The sequence below is a fragment of the Panthera pardus genome, unplaced genomic scaffold (assembly GCF_024362965.1).
Source record: "Panthera pardus isolate Hobbes unplaced genomic scaffold, ASM2436296v1 HiC_scaffold_3, whole genome shotgun sequence".
Classification (NCBI taxonomy): Eukaryota; Metazoa; Chordata; class Mammalia; order Carnivora; family Felidae; genus Panthera; species Panthera pardus.
This window is the reverse complement of record NW_026526876.1, coordinates 53,358,396-53,374,810: the sequence shown is the minus strand read 5'-3', so window position 1 is coordinate 53,374,810 and position 16,415 is coordinate 53,358,396. Positions and strand designations below refer to the sequence as shown.

Below are 16,415 nucleotides of genomic sequence, written 5' to 3'. Positions count from 1 at the left end.
GATGGTGAGGATGGACTTGGGGATGACAGTGGGTCACTGATGAGGATAGAGATGAAATTCAGGTTGGATGTGGTATAAAATACAAAGCTGAGGTTAAGGGCAAAGTTAAGGTTAAGTCAGGGATGAGGTCAAGGTTGTGACCCAGGCAAAGGATCAGGTGGGTGTTATAGTTAAGGTAAAGGCTGGAGCCAAGGTGAAGGTCAGGGTCACACTGGACTCAGACTCAAAATTAAAAACTAGACTAAGGCAAAGGTCAAGTCAAAGTCAAAGGCCAAATCAAGGTTATGGCCCACATCAGGAGTGATGTCACAGACAAGGTTGGAGTTGCAGTCAAGGTGAAGATTAGAGGCCACATAAAGTTGAGGTCTACAAAAAGTATTGGGTTGGAGGTCAAGGTCAATGTCAAGGATCAGGTGAGGGTGCAGGTCAAGACTGCAGCCCATTTAGGGCTGACCCAAAGTAAAAATCAGATTAAGATGGTCAAGGGGCGCCTGGGTGGCTCAGTTGGTTAAGCCTCCGGCTTCGGCTCAGGTCGTGATCTCCTGGTTTGTGAGTTCGAGCCCCACGTCGGGCTCTGTGCTGACAGCTCAGAGCCTGGAGCCTGCTTCGGATTCTTTGTCTCCCTCTCTCTCTGCCCATCCCCCGCTCATGCTCTGTCTCTCTGTCTCTCAAAAATAAATAAACATTTTTAAAAAATTAAAAAAAAAAAAAAGATTAAGATGGTCAAGTTCAAGGTCAGGGACCAAGTCAATATGAAGGTCAAAAATAAAGTCAAGAACCAGATTATAATTATGGTCAAGTCAAGATTGGTGCCCAGCTCAGTATCAAGGTCAAGACTGGATCACAGGTCAGCATTAAAGTAAAGAACTGGGGGCTGGAGGTCAACAGAGGCCAGGTCAGGGGTGAGACTGGGTTCAAGAGTCAGCTGAGTGTTGATGAATAGGTTAGTAATCAAGAATGAGACAAAACAAAAACTGGGCCCAAACAAAATGTCCATCGAAAGGTGAATGGATAAGTAAACTGACTCACAGTGGAATGCTACTCAATGCTTAAAAAAAAAAAAAAAAGCAATCATCTACTGATACCCAAAGCCACATGGATATATTTCAAAACAAAGAAGCCACACACAAGAATACATACTATATGATTCCATTCATGTGAAAATCTAGGACAGACAATCTATGGTGGAGAAATGACCTGTTGTGGGACAGGGTCCTGATGGGGAAGGTGCATGAGGGAACTTCATGTCTCCATGGTAATATTCCTTATCTTGATAAGAGTTTGGATGACACCCAAAGGTGTGTCTGCATTTATCAAAACATGTCAAATGAATGCTATGCTTAAGACTTGTGCATTTCATTGCATGTTAGTTTTACCTCAAAAAGGAAAAAAAATAGAACCACAAAGAAATGCTGCTCTCTAGATAGAGTATGCATTCTAAATTATGTGAGGGTGAAGTGTACTGATGCCTGCAATTTACTTTGAAATTTACTTAAGAAAAGCTGGATTGAGGATGGATAGATGGATAGGTATGTGCAAAGCAAATATAACAGAACGTTACTTGTAGAATCTAGATCGCGGATATTATAGATGTTTACTAAAAAACTATTTTAATTTCTTTTTGTGTTTGAGACTTTTTGTAATAAAATGCCAAAAAAATAAGAATGAAGCAGGGGCAGATGTTGTACGGGTTGCTCTTTCCAAGCTCTATGGTCAGTGACCCTCCTCCCCCTCCCAACTCCTCACTACCTCCACTAGGCTCCCATCTTGTGGCCTCACCATGGCGGTGATCTCATTGAAGGACTGTAGGTTCTCTACAATTCGGGACTTGTGTGCAGGTTCCACACGGGCAAAGCAGCACGCTGTGCGGCAGGCCTGGCGTTGCTGCTCAGGGCTGAGGTCATCGAATTCGCGACCCGTGTAGGCCTTGCCCACCACATCCTCTGTGTCCTTGAAGATGCCAAGCCGGCGGCAGATGGCCACAGCTGTGCCTTTGTTGTCCCCTGTGATCATGACCACACGGATGCCGGCCTGGTGGCAGCGTGCGATGCAAGCAGCCACCTCGGGCCTTGGAGGGTCCAGCATGCCCACGCAGCCCACAAAAGTCAGGTCCATCTGTAGGGAGGGCGCAGATGCAAGTGGGGCCTGGGCCCACGCTCAAGCTGCTACCTGCCCGGCCCTGGCAGGGAGACACGTGGCTCCCAGCCCTGGGCCCTGCCCTGGCACGCACCTCGTACTGCGCAAATTTGCTGCAGTCATCCAGCTGCATGTCCTCCTTCCTTGGGGGTGCATCCCGAGTGGCCAGTGCCAGGCAACGCAGCGTGTCTGAGCCGGAGCCCCAATCCCGGATCTTGGCGAGGATCTGCTCCCTGGAGGTGGCGTTCAGGGGTACTGTGCGGCTTCCCACTCGGACTGAGCTGCAGCGCTCGATCACACTCTCAGGAGCCCCCTGCGTCACGGGGGAGGGGAGAGGTAACTCTGTCAGTTAGGACCCCTCCTTTCCCTCTTGCCCAACAGAGGAAGTTGAGGCCCAGAAATGGGAAAAGGCCATCCAAGGGGACATACAGCAAGGCATGGACCAGAATCCATTCTCTGGAAGCTCAGATTGGAAACCAAGGGGGCCCCACTGGGAGAAACCCAAAAGAAATGGGGGGTAGTGGCTGCCCGTGGGGAGGCCCCCTCCCCCCACCAATCCAGAGCTGAGAAGGTCTGCTACAGCATCTGGGGCAGGGGGTGGGAATAGGATTGGCAGTCCTCCTACATGCCCTGTTTCCCTGCCAACCTGGTGCTACCAGGATCCCAATTCTGTAGGGGGGTTCAGCAACGGGAAGCAGGCTGAGCCCTGCCTGGGGACCAGAGACACAGCCACGCTGAGGGGTGGTGGGTGTGGCCCTGGGAAAATGTGACAGGGGTGACAGGCTCCTCAGTAGCCTTGGGGTCTCACCTTGGGTCTCACCCCGGGCCTGGGAATAGCTTCTGGGCCCTTCGTCATGCCTTCTCCCTCTCCCCAAAGGAGAGGAGAGTTTTCAAAGTGGCTAAGTTTTCAAAGTAGCCTGAGATCCCAATACAGAAGCCTTTTCATTTCAAAAGAAGTTAAAACTTCCACTTCAGCATGAAGTTAGGGCTGTGATTCCTACGTCAGGTTGAAAAGCAGTGACAGTAACAGTGCTATGGGCAGAAGTCTGGATGGGAGACTTCCCTCTCTAGGACTCAGCTGCCAAAACATGAAGCACCAAAGATGGGCACCAACTACCTCAATGCCCCTCATCAGAGGTGAAAGGCTTCCGAGACCTTCCAGCTTGATCCTGCCATTTGGATGGGGAGACTGAGGCCCATGGAAGAGCAAAGGTGACCCCAAGGTCATGTGGTGAGGCAGTGCCTCTCAGCCCAGAGCTGCGACCATGGTGAGGGGCAGGCCTTGGTGCCTAGCCCCGCCTTTATCTCCACCAAGACCAGATCCTGCTCCCAGTGCCCCACGGCAGGCTGACCACCCTCGTTCTGGATCCGCTGCTTTGACCGTGGGCCTCACAGCTCCCTTGGTCTCCCACAGCTGCAGTCACTGGCTCTTTAGAACACTGGAGATCGGATCTCCCAGGGACTCCACATGGGCAGCGGCCCTAGGCCAGTTAGGCAGGCCCCACCTTCACAAACATCTTGCTGCCCTGGGCTGCCAGGCCAGGGCGAGTGGGCGTGCAGTACACTGACATGGACTTCCGGTCCCGGGAGAACTCCAAAGTAAACTCCTTCCGCATCAGCTGCTTGATGACCTACGGGGCCCAGGAGGGTCAGGATGTGAGAGGCAGAGCCAGCAAGTCTCACTGCTTTCTTTCCAGCTGCTCGATCCTACGAAGAGCCTCCTGCTCCCTGTGGGATGGTGCCTATCCTCCTCTGAGCCTGGCATTGGAAGCCCCCATCTCCCTCTCCAGCCTGAGAAATGCCAAAAGGTTGCCACTTCCTGACCATGCTGTGTATGTCCCAACTCTGAATCCTCGCCCACACTCAGTCTTTTCCTCTCTTTTCTTCCTAGCGAAGTCTTACTAGCGTCTGAAGTCCCTCCTCCTCCCAGAAGCCTCCCAAGATTTTGCCTTCCTCTCTCCCTTCTCTAGATGCCCAGAAGCCCCCACTATGAGGCCTGTGGCCAGAGCTCTCACTCTACTCACCGCATTGCAGGCACTGGCTCGTTCCACTCGGGACAGGGCCTGGAGGTTGGTGTCAAACACGTTCATTTTCTCCACCAGGCAAGTCAGGGCTGTCTCCGTGGCCTCTCCCACCTTCTCATATACGCCCTTAGCCTGGTGGGGCCCAGAGTACAGGGCGTGAAGAGCAGGAAAGCCTCCAGTGGACCCCCAAGCCTCACCTCCCACTCACTCCCTGACCCCTAGAGCTCCCTTGGCCAGTTACCTTAAACCTCCTTTGCATCAGGCCTCTGGACCCTTCCCAGCCCAGCTGACATGAGGTCTGAGTAGCATCCGACACTGATGCTTCCCTTCCCTTCTGACCCTTCCCTGACATCAGTGAACATGTGTTCTCCCGGCCGTCTACCTCATGCTCTGCATGCTCCCAGCCTCCTTCCCCAGATTCCTCTTTCTAAACCCTGCTGTCCGGTCCCTGCTTCTCCCCTCCCATCTTCTCTCCCTGAGGCCTCCTACGCTCCCTGCTGCCCCCATCTTTCATGTGCTTGACTTCCAGTGCCCAGCCTGGCAGCGACCTTTCCCCTGAACTCCAAGCTGCCTGTTGGACTTGGTTCCTTACTGACCCTCAGGCCACCTCCCCTTCCCCCTGTATTTGCCATTCCAGTGACATTCCCAGCCCGGACACCAACCAGGAGCTATCCTCCGACTCGTTCACCTAACCAGTCACCAAGTCCCAGGAGTTTCGTTCCTAATTCTCTCTCCAACCTATGCCTTCTCCCCTTTCCCTGAAGCCCCAGCCAGCAACTCTCCGACCTGGAGGACCACACAGGACTTCCTGAATCCAGTCTTGCCCTATCTGTTCCATCCTTCACATAGAAGCCTGATCTTTCGTAAATGCAGACCTGACCATTATCACTCTCCTGCTCAAAACCCTTTGGTGGCTCACTATTGTCCTCAGCTCGTTATGGGACCTGACTTGGTGTGGTCAAGTCCTTCCCTCAGGTAGGAGTGTCTTCCTGCATGTTCCATTCTACTGCTCCAGCTGCAGTCAAGGGCATTCAATGCCTGCATCACATCAGGCTGCTCCTGACCTATGGGCCTTTTTCGGGCTGTGCCTTCTACTTTAAACACCCTCCCTAGCCCTGCTCCCCTAATTTCTTCCTCTAGGCACCCTGGCACTACAGTCCCTTACATTACAGTCCCCCACAGTCCAAGAGCCCTAAGGCACTTAGGGCACTGGTTCTAAAGCCAGTCTGAGGAAGGAATGGCAGTGGGGGGTTGTGCAGGGGTGGCAGTGCCCCTGGGGTGTGGCACTCCAAAGGGTAAGGGACTGCCAATCCTGGGAGTTCTGAGACTCAGAGAAGCGTCTGTCCTGGGCACCTGGATACTAGGGAGGTCACGAAAGGGAGCTGGGGCCCACCTCATTGTAGTCCAGCGCTGAGTCGTTGCACAGGGCACAGATTGTCGCCAGCTCCACCAGCCCATCGAACTGCCCACAGCGCACGAGCTGCTCCGCCTGCCTCCTGTGGGGCTGGGTCTCAGTACCGGGGCATTTAGCCCGGCCCCTGGGAGGCGCACAGCTTCTTGATCCCGCCCCCAGGAAGCCTCGCCCACTGACGACTCTCGGAGCCGACTGTCCGGTGTAGCCCAGCTCACCAGGAAACCACGCCCACCCACTCTCCCTCGCCCAGCACTCACACTTCGCCCTCCGGGGCGTAAGTGGTGCCGGAGATGGTGAACTCGTGCAAACGGCAGGAGCTTGCTTCAGCTTCGGCTACCACGAACATCTGGGGAGCGGAGAAGCATGCTCAGGCAAGCCCTCACCTCTCTCCTCCTTGGGCAACCGGTCTGAATAAAGCCTGATACCAGGGTGGGGTTCTCTGGGCCCCCAGAAAAGCCACTGGCCTTCCCTCTTGCCAAGGTCTGAGATACAGTGTTAAGGGTAGGGTTCAGGCTGAGGCAGGGCCTCTGCTCTGGACCCCTGACGGGTTTATGGCTGGTTCCTCAATGTTCTGGAAGGAGCGGCAGAAAGCCTGGGTCCTTGCCCATTTTGTTATGCGATTCCTGGCTGAGAACCTGAGCATTAGTTTCTCCACCGGTAACATGAGAAGAGAGTGGGGTCACACTAGAGCTGCCCCTCTCTTCCCTTTGAAAGGATGAGTTCCTGGCCCCCGAGGGAGGAAACCCACGGCCTGCTCTGAGGCAGAGACCCTCCTGCCCAAAGGTGTTCCCAGAGAGTGTGCTCTTAGGCCTGCCGGGTCACCCAGCCCCTACCTGTGCACTTCAGGGTCAGGGGGTTCACCCCTCCCAGGGCAGCGCATTTTTTTGTCTGTCAGCCAGCTCTGCCAGGGAGAGCTCTTGCTTTCTGGAAACTGCTTTGCCGTACATTCCCAAGCCAATGGCCAGCTCAGCACCCAGGAGGTGCTCACTAAATGCCCCTTCCTTTGAGCTCTCCTCCCTGCTCCTAGGGGGCAGCCCTCCAGCCAGCATAACTCTTGAGAAGTCATTTCTCAGCTCCTTGTCCAGCATGTACGGCCTCTACAACTTCCCCATAGTGTGTTTTTCAAATCTTTATTTCAGTTAAGGAACCCTCTGTTCAAATGAAGTCCTACTAGAGATTTTAAAGGTCAGGGGCCTCAGGATATAAAGCGTGCTGGTGCCCCTTCCCCTGTGACAACCTCTGACGGGCTTCAAGTTCTCGGATACAGAGCCTGAGTTTCCCAGTGGGCAGATTATGGAGCAGAGGTGAGAGAAGGGGGATGGGAGAATCTGAGAGGGGTGGGAAGCCCACAACCTGCACCATTACCCCACCCACCCCTCTGCCCCATGGGCCTGCTGGAGTCTCAGCCAGAATCCCTGGAGCATGCAGGCAGCAGGCCCAGGATCTGGGACTGAGTGCCAGGAAATGAATAATTCCTGCCCCGGCCCTTCCCAGGTCACTGGAGCTGACATATCTGGTGACAGGCGTTGACTGCAGAGTCACAGTGGAGCAGGACAGAACCTGGCTCAGATGCCAAGGCTGTACTTGACCCCCTCCCGTGTCCTTTATGGTTGTCTACCAAAGCTTGCAAACCCAAACTGCAGGTGAAGAAACTGAGCTTCATAGGCAATGACCTGCCACAGTGATATGTGGGTCCTAGTGACACGTGTCCAGCCAGACTTAGCTGCTCTGCCCCGGGAAAACCTGGATCTGCTCCCCACCATGGGGCAGCCCACAGGCTCTCTCCTCCATCCGCTGCCAAAGAGCAGTCAAGGGGCAGCCCAAAGAGGGAATTCGGCCAGCTGAACGCCACACGGCAACACCGGTGGGGCCCCAAGCTGGCCGCAACCACTCACCCGGCAGACAGACATCTGATTGGTGGTGAGTGTGCCTGTCTTGTCGGAGCAGATGACCGAGGTGCAGCCCAGCGTCTCCACAGAGGGCAGACTCCGCACAATGGCATTCTTGCGTGCCATGCGCCGTGTGCCCAGAGCCAGGCATGTAGTGATAACAGCTGGGAGGCCCTCAGGGATGGCAGCCACAGCCAGAGCCACGGCAATCTTGAAGTAGTAGACGGCACCACGAAGCCAGGAGCCACCATGGGCTGGGTCAGCGAAGTGGCTGATGTTGATGACCCACACGGCCACACAGATCACAGAGATGGCACGGGACAGCTGCCGCCCGAACTCATCCAGCTTGTGCTGCAGCGGTGTCCGCTCTGGCTCCACTGCCGCCATCTGACTCCGGATCTTACCCAGCTCTGTGTGCAGGCCTGTGGCCACTGCCACCCCCAGTGCCTTGCCCGATGCGATGTTGGTACCCTGGCCAAGGGAGAGGTGAGAAGGGCTGCTTAGCACCCTGGTTAGGGCTGAGGACCCCTGACTCCTTCGGGCTGGCGTAAGGTGCTTACCCCCCTACTAGGCTTTTTGTCTCCGTGTCACTTAGTGCTCTCAGACTTATGCAGCTATGTAGGACCAAGCTATCGCTGTCATCTTGATGACAGTGTCAGCTCTATGAAGGCAAGGGCTTGGTTCAGCACCACGTCCCCAGTGACTAGCATGGGGAAGCACCAGGCCAATATTGACGATAGAATCAACCAGCACAGCACAACATCAATCCCCCAAAATGTGATTCATAAAAAGCCAATGTGGCCATGTAGGAGTGCCAAAGCTGACTGTGATCCTAGGTAAATAATCTGTAAATATTTACTGAAGAACCCAGAAAACAAGTTTACGTCCATCCACTCCCAGGGCCCTGGTAAAATCCTTAAGTCCTGATGTAAAGGCTAGCTAGCCTTGAGCTTCTGTGTCCTCTTTGATAAAATGGTCCCACAAAGGAGCTTCTCTGAGGGGGCTAATAACCCGGTACCCTTTCAGACAGGTGTCCTGGGCTGAGGCTTGAGAAAAGGTAGGTGCCAGTAGCAACCTCAGTTTCTTTTCTCTTGTCCTGAGCAATGCAGCTTCTACTCTCCCATCCCCCTGTCCCCACAGTTTGCAGGCCCTTCAGCTAAGGAAATGACCTGCAGTTAGCCAGAGCGTGCACCTCAGAAGGCTGCTTAGTGACAGCTGCTGATGCTGGAGCATGCCTTGTAAAGTCCCTCCCCACCTCAAAGCAGCTTGTCCAAGGCTTCCATGCATCTAGGCAGGCAGTTCTTAAGAAGAACTCAGAGCAAATGTTGTGTTCTCCATTTCTGTTCACTTCTGGGGAAGTCTTCTAGCCCTATAACTTGGTGCCTTGGGACATGGCCAAATGGCCTGACCTATCGTGGCTTCTGTGTTCAGCTTCTGGCTGTTTCTGGGCGGCCTGTAACCTTCGCTGGTTAAGTACCTCTGAGGCCACAGGGCCATATCATTCCCACCATGGCTGAACCCACCACCCTCCCTGAAAAGAACCACCGGGCCCTGGCATCTTGCCTTAGGGGGTCAGTTTTCCCATCTGAGATATGAACTGTTTCTGCCATACTCCACCACTTTGGCAACCATCTTCGCTCTAGAGGTGTCTCCACTGGGAAATTATAGGCTAGCTCTGTCCCTCTATAGATTAAGGCAGGGTAAAGCCTAGCAGGTAGGAGGAAAATCTCTGGACTCCGAGCGTCTGAGTTCACATCCCAGCTCTGCCATTCACTGGCTGTGTGACCTTGGGCAATTTACTTACCCTCTTTATGCCTGTTTCCTTGCTGGAAAATGTGAAGAATAAGAGTACTCATTTCTTTTTTTTTTTTTTTTGAGTACTCATTTCAAAAGCAGTGTGAGGAATAAATACACATAAAGGGCTTAGAATAGTGCCAGGCACACAGCCTTCAGTAAACACAAGCTATCACTAATACCATAAATTTGTACATATGGTCAATAATCGATGAAGTTCTTTTTGTAGGGCTTTAACTGATTCATCTAAATGTTACTGTTTTTATTAGCAGTGTCCAGCCATCCCAGGGACTTACAGAGAATAGCATGTTCTTCTTGTCCTGGTTCACAGCTCTGGGATCCAGGATAGCATCTGTGTGTTTGGTCACAGACACGGATTCACCTGGTTGTGGAATCAGAAATGAGAAGCCTTATGTGAAGACACCCCCACCCCCTGACCTAGCCCCTGCTCAGCCCCAGCCTCCAGGCCTCACCTGTCAGGATGGACTGGTCCACTCTCAGAGTGGTGGACTTGATCTCGAGGAGGCGGAGGTCAGCGGGCACTTTGTCTCCCACTGTGGGGAGAGAGTTGGCTGAGTGTGGCTTTAGGCACCACCCCCTAGCAAAGCCAGGAGAGCTGCCAGGAACCAAGGCTGGGGCTGAGAGGCAAGGGCCTGAGTTGTGATCCCTGAGATAGGTGCTGCTCCCTGGCCTACAGTCTCCATATCTGTCCAAAACCCCATATCTGGGGTTTTGGCCAAAAAGCTTTGGAGGGATCCAGCAGCCACCCCGCTCTGTGTATACAGCCAGAAAGATGGGGACAAAGGGAGGGATGGGCTCGCCAGCATCACATAATGAAAAGAGGCCCCTAGTGTACCTGCTACTTCCACGATGTCTCCAGGGACGATGTCCCGGGCGCGGATCCTCTGCACGCCCTTGCGGTCCGAGCGGATCACCTTACCCATCTCAGGCTCATACTCTTTCAGGGCCTCAATGGCACTCTCAGCATTGCGTTCCTGCAGAATACGAGGCAGGTAGGTGGTCTGTCCCCACTGGCCCTACCTGGCTGACCCCTTGTAATGACACCCTTGGGGCCTGGGATACAGCTAGAAGCAGAAGGACCTGCAGCGGGACTCTAACACCAAGTGGCGGTCACATCCAGCAGCTGGGACACCCCAGGGTCCAGCCCACCTCTACCTCCCACCTGCCATACGCCCACGATGGCATTGGCCACGAGGATCAGCATGATGACCAGAGGCTCCACGAAGGCTGTTGTGGTCTCCTCGCCCTCCTCAAAACAGGCCAGGACCTATGGAGTGAGAGTTGGTGAGCTGGGGCTACGCTGTGTGCCGGGGTCTGCTCACCGTTTCCTTCACACCCCGGATCTCCTGTCTGCTCTCCTGCTTTGGGAGAGATCCCCCCAGGGCGCCCTGGGCTTGGAGAGGGCTGCTCTGAGGCTCTGGCTTAGAACACTCAGCTCTTGCAGTTAGTGACTGTCATGGCCCACATCCCACCCAGCCGACTTTCAGGACAAGGGGCGGTTATACAGCTGCCAGCCTGCCCAGCTGTGGTTCTCCAAGTGTGATGCCAGACTGGCGGCAGTAGCAGCATCTGGGAACTTGTTAGAAATGCAATTCTCAGGGTCCATCTCAGTTCCCCTGAGTCAGAAAGTCTGGGGTGAGGCCCCAACAGTCTATGTTTGAACAAACCCAGCTAATCCCATTGCGGACTAATGCCTGAAGTCCACTGGCCAGAGAAGCATAATTTCAGTCAGAGTCCAGGCCTGGAGGCAAAAGACCTGATTAAAGTCCCATTCCCACCTCTTGGCCCAAGTGGGTACTTGTTACTCCCCTCCACGGGTCTCAGTGTGTCCATCTGTACTATAGAGGAGTATCAGCACCCTTTTGGCTAAGCTGTTGTAGGCACCTGCATAGATAGGGTTTTTTTTCTATGGAGGAGTCCTCAGTTTCTACAAGGACAGTTGCCAGGAAGGCCAGATACAGCTGGCTGGGCCCCCGCTGCCCCGCACTCCATGTTACCTACATGAGGTCTCCTCCCCAGGCCCTGCTGGGCACAGGGCCAAGAGCAGGAACTGTGTCCACTCCCAGGGGGGCCATTTCCCTGCATTACCCTTAGGTTTCTGCTGCTCAGCCATCAGTGACAATCACCGTCCCCCCCCCCCCCCCACAGCTCCACCCTGGGCCCCTGATCCTACAGGTCCAGGAGGGTTTCAGGCAGTGAAAATAGCGGAAGAGTAAAGGGAGAAGCAGCCACAGAGAAGCTGTAAGAGGTTAAGGTCCAAATTCTTCTGTGGGGCATTGGGAACCATGGAAAGGGCTCTCCACCACCAGGGATAATTTGGCAACATAGGGAGGCTTTTTTTTTAATGTTTTATTTATTTATTTTGAGAGACAGCACATGTGTGCACTCATGCATGCGCATGAAGGGGGGAGGGGCAGAGAGAGATTGAGAGAGAGAGAGAGAGAAAGAATCCCAAGCAGGCTCTGTCCTGTCAGCACAGAGCCCAATGCGGGGCTTGATCCCATGAGCCTGTGACATCATGACTTGAGCTGAAACCAAGAGTCAGACGCTTAACCAACTGAGCCACCTAGGTACCGCGAGAGACATCTGATTGTCACAACTGGGGAGTACCACTGGGGAGGCAGGCTTTGAGGCAAGCTGAAGTCTGGCAAGGCAAGAGGTATGTAGGGGTCCAGGGATGCCCATGGCTAAGAAGACAGACCTGGGATTCAGAGCCTGGGCCTCTGAGCACTGCCCCAACCTGGCCTTCCCTTCCGGGAAGACTGATGCTGTGGGACGGGGGCCTTACTTACGAAGGAGACCAGGGCAGCCAACAGCAGGATGCGCACCAGGAGGTCTTCAAACTGCTCCAGCACCAGCTCCCACAGGGACTTCCCTGAGAACCGGAGTACTAGGTGAAGCCTGGATTCCTTACCAAGTGACTTGCCCCCATTCAGAGCTGGGACCGCCTCAGAGACCACCTGGCCCACTCCCTCCATACCACTTAAAGACTGAGATCCTGAGGCCCTACAGGCACAGGTGGGTGATACTGGGTGGGGGGGGGGGGGCTCGGCAAAGCCTCACTCTGTTGGGGAGAGGGAAGGCTACAACCTGACAGTGAATGGCCCAAGAATGTTGCCTGGTGGCCTTGCAGCCCACCCTGGCCCAAGCCTTACCTTCCTCAGTTGGGAGCTCTGTGGGATCCAGGCAGTCACAGGAGCCATGAGGAGACAAGAGATAATCGGGTTATGCAGTGGGGCCATGGAGGAGTCCCAGCAATCCCTCCCCACTATGCCTACCCAGACCACCATGATGGTCGAGAGATATCCCCACAGCTCTCTGAGGTCACAGAATGGATGGTCTGAGCACAGAGGCTTCCATTGCTCCCCTCGCTTCACCCCACTCTGGCTGAGGAAGATCTGGTATGGCATGGTATGGCATGGCTCACCTTGGGACATGGGTCCTTCTAGACCCTCCTCCACTGCACAGAGAAACTGAGCAAACTGTTGAAGAGAAGGGACCCCAAAGGTCACCAGTGAGTTGATAGCTCCCCTGCACTGCTCTTTCTCAGACGGCTGCCCAATCCTGTTCAATGTCCTCTATGGCCATGGCAAGGTAGCCCCTCCCTCAAATTTAAATGAATGAAAATTAAGTAAAATTTAAAATTTTACTTGATTTTAGCTCAGGCTACTTCTGACTTACCTGCTCCCCCGGGAGTACTTGGACAAGGTCTATAGCACAGCCAGCCTGCTGAGTCCCCCATACCTGGGGGTTCCCTTGGACACAACCTCAGCAGCCAGCACCCCAGGCACCCTGCCATGGTTAAGTTCCTAGAGGCCGAGTCTCACCTTGTCCCCCCCCCCCCCCCCAAACCCTCCACTCTGGGCAAACTCCATGAAGATCCATCCGACACGCCTGGTCTGTGACCCGTAGAACAGTTTGAGGAATGATGTTCCCAAATACCACCAGGACCTGCTGTCACTTTACAAGCTCTATTTTTATCTCCTCCATTTCCTGAAGGACCTTTTATTCCAGGCGAGCCGGCTGCCTCAGTACCTGGAGTCTTTGAATCTTCCCAACAGTCTAAAGGGAGACAGGGCAGGAATGCTCACCCTGTTCCGCAGGTACAAGAACTGAGATCCAGAGTGGAAAAGCGGCTTGAACAAGGTCACAGAGCAAGTAGGTAAGTCTAGGGGAAGGGACAGGAGCTGGGACTCAAAGGGTGGAGTCCAATGGGCTTCTCCCTCCAAGGGCTGAAGCCAGGCTCTGTTGAGGCCTGAGGCTCCTCCCAGACTGAGCCTCCCTGAGCCCTGCTACTCATTGGCCTGTCTCTGGACTAGCAGCGCTGGCATCACCTGGGAGCTTGTCAACAACGCGGACTCTGAGGCTCTAACCTAGGCTGGCTCTCCCTTCCTCTTCTTCCTTCTTGGCACAGGTCCTTGTATCTGTCCACCTGTTTTGAGCTCGAATACCCGCAACCATTCTCCCTGTGGGAGGCCTCTCCCCAGACCACCTGTTCGGAGGATCTGGGGCATCCGGCAGCTGAACCATGGAGAGTATCAAGCAGCCCACTGGGATGCAGAAATCCAGGAGGGAAACACATAACCTAAAAATACATTTTCTGGTCCTGTTTTAGGCAACGGCTGACATTTTCCGTGGAAAATGTAATCTCCAGTGTCCTGCGTTGAGATTAAAATCAAACAGACTTTTTCCTTCTGATCTATTTAGCTGAAGTGAACAGGAAAGGCAGGGGGAGGGCCAGGCCTAGTTTTCTGGGCCAGTTCTCCAATCCAGCGGGGTCCTTTAGAGGTCATGTCTGCCATGCCCCAGCCTTGGCACAGAATATTTCCAACCTCATGGCACACCTCAGCCTGCTTCAGCTGTGCTCTACTCAGGAGACTCCCGAACCCCCTGCCTCTGTGGGGATGTTCAGGGTTCCTGACCAATGGGACCTTATCCATAAGTCTCACTGAATCCCTCCTGCTGTCTCCCTAACCCCTCCCTAACCCCTGTCAGGCATGTAGCCCTTAGGCCACCATACTCCTTACGGCATTTTTTCTGGGCAGGGTCAAGGCCTGGGGTTGGGAAGCATTGTCACGGGGCACACGTACCAGCTCGAATTCCCCCCAAGCTGCCCTCTGCCTGCCTCGGTCACCTGTCAAGTTCTCCCCTTCTGCTCTCTGACCCAACATCCGACTCAGGATCCACTCTTTGGTGGCCGTTTGTTCTCCAAATGCTTCTGATTGTCCCCACCTTGCGGGCACATAGTATGACTGCACTTTCTGGCCCTTGTGCAAGTTACAAAAAGAAGGATGCATGTTAGTTCTGGGCGGGGGCATTAAATTGGTGGCAGGAGACTCTCTATTTAGAAGGGTACTGTCTAGTGGAACTTTCTGTGATGATGGAAGCGTCCTCTAGCTGCACTGTCCCATACAGTAGCCACTAACCACATGTAGCTATTGAGCATTGGGAATGTGGCTAGTGTGGCTGAGTAGGTGAATTTTAAATTTCACTTAATTTTCATTCATTTACATTTAAACAGCCAAACAAGGCTAGTGGCTATAGCATTGGACAGTGAAGATCCGGAGCTCTTTGTCCTTCTGCTACAACAACCAGCAACCCGTGAGACGTGTCTGCTCTGTGAATCAGAATCACAGAGTACAGGAGACACAAAGCCCCCAGACGACCTGCCACTGACATACAGATCTACAGCGTGAGCAAGAAATTACCTGTACTGTTTTCAGCCACTGAGATATGGGGTTTGTTACTGCAGCATAACCTAGCTGATCCTGACTGATACCTCCTTCTCCCCAGACCTGGCCTCTACCACAAGGTTCCCCTTCTAACCTACCCACTGCCCTTGGGGGAGGCTCAGCCAGCCACGAGGTCACAGAAGATGCCCTGCCCGTCCCTGTACATGCAGTGCACATGCTTCTAGTTTTGCCTGAGCAGCTGGCTCCCTGTGGGATCCTGAGCCTCTTTGGAAGATGGGGTACCCACTCCCACCCTGAAGGGCTGCTGTCATTATTAACATTAGTAAGAACCACATTTACTGAGCACCTATTATGTACCAAGCAGTGTGCCAAGTGCTTTATGGGGTGGGTACTATATGCTGAGCATATAAGAAGGTACTCCACAGCAGAATAATTATAGCAGAATTATTAGTGTTGGGCGTGCCAAATGCCATGCATCCTCTTGGGCATTAACTCTCTTGTGATGCTCAAACAACCTGAGAAGGAAGATACCATTATTATTCCCCTTTTACAGAGTAAATAACTGAAGCACGGAGAGGTTGAATGACTACTTTATGGTCATACAGCTGCGAAGTGGCAGCTTTAAACTTGGGTAGTCCAGGGGCGCCTGGGGGGCTCAGTCAGTTAAGCATCCGACTTCGACTCAGGTCATGATCTCGCGGTCCGTGAGTTCGAGCCCCACATCAGGCTCTGTGCTGACAGCTCAGGGCCTGGTGCCTGCTTCAGGTTCTGTGTCTCCCTCTCTCTCTGCCCCTCCCCTGCTCACGCTCTCTCTCTCTCTCTCAAAAATAAATAAGCCAAAAAATTTTAAACTCGGGTAGTCTGGCTCTTGACCCCCTGCTCAGCACCTCCTGCGCTGACTCCTAAGCTGCTCTGCCTTCCCATCCCTGTTGCACTGCCTTCGCTAGCCAAAGTCACCTGAAAAAACTTGGCATCCTATGTTCTGATTGTTAGGCTGGGTGCCCTGATTCCATCGGTTAGCTCACCCCTTCGTCGTGATCCCAGAGCCACTAGCCAAAATCGTCCCTGCCCATAAAGGCTCTGCTGTCCTCACAGGTGGTGTTTTGACGGTTACTAGGCTCCGTCTGCTCAGGCCTGGTCTACTTCAAATTCTAATCCTGCCAAGACCCCAGACAACCCTGGGGCTGTCCCTTCACGTGACCGGGTCCTAGGGCCACGGAGGGAACCCAGGGGCTAGGAAAGCACTGTCCCAGCCTCTCCCCAGGCATCTCTGGAAGATGCTGGTTCCCCCTTGCTATCCTCAGGCTGCATGTGGAGGGGGTGGTGCGCTGAGCCCTCAACAGTGTCAGATGCTCCATTTGTTAAATGGGGAGAATGCCCCAGCCCTGCCCACCTCTTGGTGCCATTCAGCAGGCTGCAGCCAAAGACAGTAACAGGAAGTGCT

The 16,415-nt window shown here is 53.8% G+C and overlaps 1 protein-coding gene across 4 annotated transcripts in view; it reads right to left on the bottom strand.

The window, feature by feature from the left end:
- ATP2A3 (ATPase sarcoplasmic/endoplasmic reticulum Ca2+ transporting 3) overlaps positions 1-16,415 on the bottom strand; it is a 34,590-nt gene that overhangs the window by 11,950 nt on the left and 6,225 nt on the right. For all 4 annotated transcript variants that reach the window (XM_019429560.2, XM_019429561.2, XM_019429556.2 and 1 more), the window contains exons 2-14: positions 12,434-12,451; positions 12,071-12,153; positions 10,441-10,545; positions 10,114-10,252; positions 9,731-9,811; positions 9,554-9,639; positions 7,470-7,934; positions 5,832-5,920; positions 5,554-5,656; positions 4,161-4,292; positions 3,642-3,767; positions 2,231-2,449; positions 1,780-2,115 (exon numbers count right to left, since the gene is read on the bottom strand). In XM_019429560.2, the coding sequence (XP_019285105.2) occupies positions 1,780-2,115; positions 2,231-2,449; positions 3,642-3,767; positions 4,161-4,292; positions 5,554-5,656; positions 5,832-5,920; positions 7,470-7,934; positions 9,554-9,639; positions 9,731-9,811; positions 10,114-10,252; positions 10,441-10,545; positions 12,071-12,153; positions 12,434-12,451 (1,982 nt within the window). The remainder of the gene's footprint in view (positions 1-1,779; positions 2,116-2,230; positions 2,450-3,641; positions 3,768-4,160; positions 4,293-5,553; positions 5,657-5,831; positions 5,921-7,469; positions 7,935-9,553; positions 9,640-9,730; positions 9,812-10,113; positions 10,253-10,440; positions 10,546-12,070; positions 12,154-12,433; positions 12,452-16,415) is intronic.